The sequence below is a fragment of the Triticum aestivum genome, chromosome 1B, assembly GCF_018294505.1.
Source record: "Triticum aestivum cultivar Chinese Spring chromosome 1B, IWGSC CS RefSeq v2.1, whole genome shotgun sequence".
NCBI lineage: Eukaryota > Viridiplantae > Streptophyta > Magnoliopsida > Poales > Poaceae > Triticum > Triticum aestivum.
The window spans coordinates 396,437,991-396,444,179 of record NC_057795.1 but is presented as its reverse complement, the minus strand read 5'-3'; the positions used below and the strand labels follow the sequence as shown (position 1 = coordinate 396,444,179).

Sequence of the window (6,189 nt, the reverse complement as noted above, 5' to 3'; positions counted from 1 at the left end):
GTCTTCCACGTGTAGTAGGAGGAGTCCATCTGGGAGAGACGAACCGGCACCCGCTCGTAGATGTTCAGGTTGCGGATGTCGTTGACATCGGGAGGGTTCGCGTTGGCGAATGGGTTGGAGTTGGTGGACGCAGAGGACGTGACAGACGACATGGTGGCTAGGGTTGGCTCGGCGTGGTGTGGATTAGGGTTTAGTGCGGGTGGCGGCGGAGGGTCGGCTTGGGGTAGCGGTGGCGCTCGGGGAGGGTTTCGGTCGGGGCCAGCAGCGGCTAGGGAGCGGCGGGTGGGAGGGAGTAGGGTGGCGGCGGCGCTTGGGTGCGGCTGAGGGAGTTGGGCGGTGCGGCGGCAGGAGGTTTTAAGCGGCAGCGCGGGTAGGAAAGGGGGAGCGCGGCGGCAGGGAAAGGAAGAAGCGGCGGTGGCGGGCGCGGGGAGACGCGCGGGCGGCGGTGCGGCGCGGAGGGCGGAAGCTAGGGTTAGAACCCGAAAACTGATACCATGTATGATGTATGAATTGCACGATGTATTTCTCATGTACAAATGCACATATATATGATGTACAAAGATGGGTCACGATCTCAACTATACAAGGCAATTAGGAGATGGGTCCAATACACAGTTATGCACAACACCTATATTCAACACAGACAACCCCATCTAAACAGTTACAGAAGATTTATAGGTTCGCCTTCAAAATGCCCCGACCATCCCGCGTCGGTGAAAACAAGGTGCCACGCACCCGTCTTTCTCTCCTCACCATAGTACCCTGCTTCTCGCCACCAGACCCCTGCCCCTCCCACAGCATGTGGCCTCGCCTTCATGTTCCAACACCCACGGAGCAACTGTACTATACTCGTGATTATATCTTTATCTTAAGCAATTCCGTGTATCCGAGAGCAGCAAAAAAAAAAAGATAACATAATCCCTCCGACATATTACTTGTAGTTGCTTTAGTACAAATTGGAGGGAGTAATACATTTGCATGCGGCGAGGAGATCAGATTCACTAAAATCTCCACGAAAACTAGAGCCAGCATGAAACGTCAGCACGTAAGTATTGCCACAAATATCCTCGTCAAGCCGTCACATGATGGCGCACGCGTTGACATCATCGTCGTTGAACATGTTGCTGACGGCGTCGCCGCCACGAGCAGGCCTGCGGGTGCGGCCGTGACGATCACCACCATCACCGTAGCCGCGTCGGTGGTAGCTGTAGGTGTCGCGGTAGGGCTCGCCGCAACCGCCGCCGAAGCAGCCCCCGGGAGACGCGAAGCGCAGCGGCGTGCCGCCGCTCGGCCAGAACTCCGCCTTCTTCCCGCTCCGGCGCCGTACCTCCCGCAGCACCTTCCCCCGCTCCACGTACCCCGTCACCCTCACCTTCCCCGTCCCCGCGTCCACCTCCACGCTGTCCACACCTCGGAGGTTCACGAGAGACTGCATCACGGCTCGCTCACAGCCGTCGCAGCACATCCGGACCTTGAGCTCCACCGTCTGCATACGTGCAAGTTTTGTGCCGGTCAGGTAGCTTGCCGGCGGCCGGCCATCGGTCGGTTTCCACCGGGATGGAAATGCAAAGAAACGAAAAAACAAGCACGCGGGTGAACCTGGAGAGACAGGGCCGGTCTGCTCCGACTGGCCACCGTACGACCCGCGGCGCCGTGGTGGTGATGATGCACGGAGCTTCTGCCCGCCGGGTGGCCGCGGTAGTGCCGCGTGTCGTGGTGCCCCCCGGGAGGGTAGAAGCAGCAGCAGAAGAAGGACAGGAGCACGTCGGAGACCAGGTCCGCCATGAGGGCACGCGTGTGTCGTGCGAGATCCAATCCAAGTGAGCAACCAACAACCGATCAACAAGCTCTTGCAGATCGATCGAGTAGCTAGCTAGCTATGCGTCGCACTGGAGCTCCGCAAGCAGTCCGCACTGGGATCTGCTAGTACTTAACTGAAGAGTGTCGGCTCGGACGGACAGCCAAAAGCCAATTCCTTTCTGATCTAATCGAGCAATGGATGCTTCAGTTGTTGGTGTCACATGCAACAATATGGAGGGATTTCTTAAGAAAATGCGGGTAGTTTTCATCTGCAGTGTAATGTAAACCGAGGAGGGAGGTCTGCATGTGCGAGGCAGCAGAAAGACGACAATGCCTTTGGCGAAATAATAAATCAAATAATACGAGTACGCATGCATGCAGCTGTCCTTTTTCTCTTCAGAAAGACTATGTCGATCCAGAAGAAGCAATGATCCTTACTATTTAAAATAATAACTCGAGATTAGCCGAAATTAAAACACATATACATATACTTACCGACGAAGGAATCGCTCATGCGGGGTTTCCTTATAGCCTAGTAGAGCCCTCAAACCCTCAAACCCCTAAAAATAACTGCTTTTTTTTTACAGTTTTCGTCGAAAAAAAGGCGTAGAGTAGAACCCCTAAACCCTCCAACACGTAAAAAATTTCGAGGTCCAACCCGCAAACATTTTCCCAACCTGTAGAAGTGAGGGTTGGGAGAAAAACCTCCCCCCAACCCGCACTCCTCTTCCACCCTCGCGCGGGAGGGAAGTTTCATCCCCACGCCGCGCCCTCCCCCGATCCCGCCGCCGCCGCCGCCAGCCCACCGCCCCTCCGCACCCCCGACGCCCGCCGCCCGCCCGCCGCCCCGAAGCGCCCCGCCCCTCCGCATCGACGCCGCCCGCCCGCCGCACCGGCCGCCCGCCCGCGTCCCCGCCCCGCTCCACGCCGGCCCCCGACGCGTCCCCGCCCCGCTCGACGCCGTCCCCGCCCCGCTCGACGTCGGCCCCCGACGCCGTCCCCGCCCCGTTCGACGCCGGCCCCCGGCTCCCGAAGGTGATATTTTTTTCAGTTTTTAATTTTTGCTTTGTTGGCACTCACAATTGTTGCCACTCGGTATGTAGATGGAGGTGAACAACGACGACATGGACTCGTTGTCCGATTCGTCGGATTGGTCGTCATCCGACGATTCGGACATTGACGAGTTGTTGCAAGACGACAACGTCGAGATGATGAGCCTCCTCGTCGACGTGCAAGCATTTGAAGACCGCGCGAAGCTTATGGATCAGAGGAGAGGGTCGAAGATGGGGCGACTCACCATCTACCGGAACCGCGCTCTCGGACACGAGCATTGGATGCAAGACTACTTCGCAGAGGTACCTACATACCCTCCTCGTCTCTTCCGCAGAAGGTACCGAATGCGTCATAGTTTGTTTGTGAAGATTGTCACCGATTGTGAGGCCGCCTCTGATTACTTTAAACGTCGTAGATCCGCCGCCGGTATCATGGGGTTTAGTGCATATCAAAAGATATCGGCGGCAATGCGGGTACTCGCTTATGGCATACCCGCGGATTATACCGACGAGTATCTTCGCATTGGGCAAGATACAACCACGGAGTCCGTCCGTAGGTTTGCCAAGTTGGTCATCCGGTTGTATGGTGAGCAGTATCTACGGGCACCAAACAAGGAAGATACAAAGAAATTAATGGAAATGAATGAAAAAAGGGGATGGTCGAGGATGCTTGGTAGTCTTGATTGCATGCATTGGAGGTGGAAAAATTGCCCAAAGGCATGGCACGTAATGTATTGTGGTAAAAGCCGTGATGCTACCATTGTGCTTCAGGCCGTAGCATCGGAGGACACATGGATTTGGCATGCATTCTTTGGGTTGCCGGGAACACTCAATAATATCAATGTCCTCAATAGATCTCCTTTGTTCAAAAGATTAATTTCTGGGGATGCTCCAGCTTGCAACTACAAAATCATGGACAATGAGTACTCAATGGGATACTATCTCACCGATGGCATCTATCCCGAATGGGCAACTCTTGTGAAGTCCATCAAGGAGAAAAATGGGGTGCCCTTAACAAGAAAAGAGGCTCATTTCACCAAGGCACAAGAGGCAGCCCACAAGGATATTGAGAGAGCTTTCGGTGTTTTGCAAGCAAGGTTTGCCATAGTTCGGGGTCCAGCTCGATTTTGGGACAAAAAAACCTTGGTGAATATCATGAAATGTTGTGTGATTCTACACAACATGATCCTAGAGGATGAGAGAGGGTTAAACCTCCCTTGTTTCTATGACAATGTTGGTACCCATGTGCAATCGGAAAGAAACCCTTCTCGCATACACGCTTTGCTTCAAGCACATCGTGAGATTGAGGATGCAACCACTCATGGTCGGCTCTGGGATGATCTAGTAGAGCACCACTGGCAGTTGGATGGGCGGCGCATTGGCCCATGATGTATCTTTGTTTTACTTTTCTATTTCCTATTTGATTCGAACAATTATTGTAATTTGCTCAAACATTTTTGTAATAGTTTGAATGATTATTGTTTTATTCGGTGGTGTAATAATAACTAAAATGATTATTGTTTTATGTCAAATGTGATGGAATTTGTGATATGTCATATGATGAAATGTGTGATATGTGAAATGACAGTTTTAAAGGTTGAGGTTGAGGCAAAGACTAGAACCCTCAAACCCAACCCTTAAAGCAGTTTAAGGGTTGGGTTTGAGGGTTCTAGTCTTTGCCCCTGTTTTTCAACCCTTAAAAGTGCCAAAAACTGGCACTTCTCAATCCTTAAAACTGCTTTAAGGGTTTGAGGGTTTGAGGGTTCTACTAGACATGCTCTTAGGACATCTGCAACCCTGACCCATAAATTTCCTTCTGTGTATATCCGCAGACAAGGGACGAGTCCGCAACATGAATGCGGGAGGCGGTCATTCAATGATATTTTGTATATGTCCATTAATAAAGGGTTAAATTCAAATAAAGCCCGATCCATAGCGCGTTCGATCACATGCTTGGTCACAATCAAAAAGAGACAAGTATGCTTAAGTTTTTACATGACCGATCACAGAAGAATATCAATCCAGTGGTCCATGCAAAAAACAATTCTGAACCTCCATGCCCAAGGTGTTGTCGTCGCCGCGTATGCAGCCTTCTTCTCCGCCGCCTCCTCATCTTTCTATTTTGCCCCCTTCAACTCATCTTTCTGCCGCTACATCATCTTATAGCGGACGACTTCCATGATCATCCTTGCGTCTGCATCGACTGCGATATTCACCTTCTTTTCTTCCAGCATCGTCTTCCTCTCCTTGACCATGGCCTTCTTCTCTTCGATCATGGCCCTCGTCTATTCGAGCGCTAGCTTCTTCCCGGTCGCCTCCATCAATACTTTGAACCTCTCCACCTTTTTTCCTCGTAAATGTCCGAGCACTTGACATATGCCTCCTCCTTCTTGGACAAGACGTCTCTGTCATCTTCACCGTCGCACCTTCTCGCTCCGCCTTCTCCTCCTCCCACTTCTTTTCCCGAAACCCTCTTCTAACCTTCTTGAGTGGTTCTTTTGTTGGGTCGGTTGGGTGATACGTCTCCAACGTATCTATAATTTTTGATTGCTCCATCCTACTTTATCTATTGTTTTAGGCAATATTGGGCTTTATTATCCACTTTTATATTATTTTTGGGACTAACCTATTAACCGGGGGCCCAGCCCAGATTTGCTGGTTTATGCCTATTTTAGTGTTTCGAGGAAAAGGAATCTCAGACAGAGTCAAAACGGAACGAAATCAACTAGAGAAGTTAATTTTGGAAGGAAACCAACCAGATGGGCTTGGAGTGCACGTCAGGGGATCCCCGGGCTGCCCACGAGGGTGGGGGCGCGCCCCTCCCCCCTGGGCACGCCCCCTACCTCGGGAGCCCCCTGGAGGTCCACCGACGTACCCCTTTCACCCATATATACCTACGTACCCTAAAACTTCCAGAACAGAAGATAGATCGGGAGTTCCGCCGCCGCAAGCCTTTGTAGCCACCAAAAACCAATCGGGACCCTGTCCCGGCACCCTGCGGAGGGGGATCCCATCACCGGAGGCCATCTTCATCATCCCGGCGCTATCCATGACGAGGAGGGAGTAGTTCACCCTCGGGGCTGAGGGTATGTACCAGTAGCTATGTGTTTGATCTCTCTCTCTCGTGTTCTCTCTCGTGTTCCATCTATGGCACGATCTTGATGTATCCCGAGCTTTGTTATTGTAGTTGGATCTTATGATGTTTCTCCCCCTCTACTCTCTTGTGATGAATTGAGTTTCCCCTTTAAAGTTATCTTATTGGATTGAGTCTTTTATGAACACTTGATGTATGTCTTGCGTGGGATAACCGTGGTGACAATGGGTTATTCTATTGATC

General features: G+C 51.9%; 1 protein-coding gene across 1 annotated transcript; it reads right to left on the bottom strand.

Moving 5' to 3' along the window:
* Nucleotides 1-1,078: 1,078 nt before the first annotated feature.
* LOC123078724 (heavy metal-associated isoprenylated plant protein 44-like) lies at nt 1,079-1,785 on the bottom strand. Its single transcript, XM_044501319.1, has 2 exons — nt 1,600-1,785; nt 1,079-1,486 (listed from the first exon to the last, which is right to left on the bottom strand). Exons 1-2 carry the CDS (start codon nt 1,783-1,785, stop codon nt 1,079-1,081), a joined length of 594 nt encoding a protein of 197 aa, XP_044357254.1.
* Nucleotides 1,786-6,189: the final 4,404 nt, after the last annotated feature.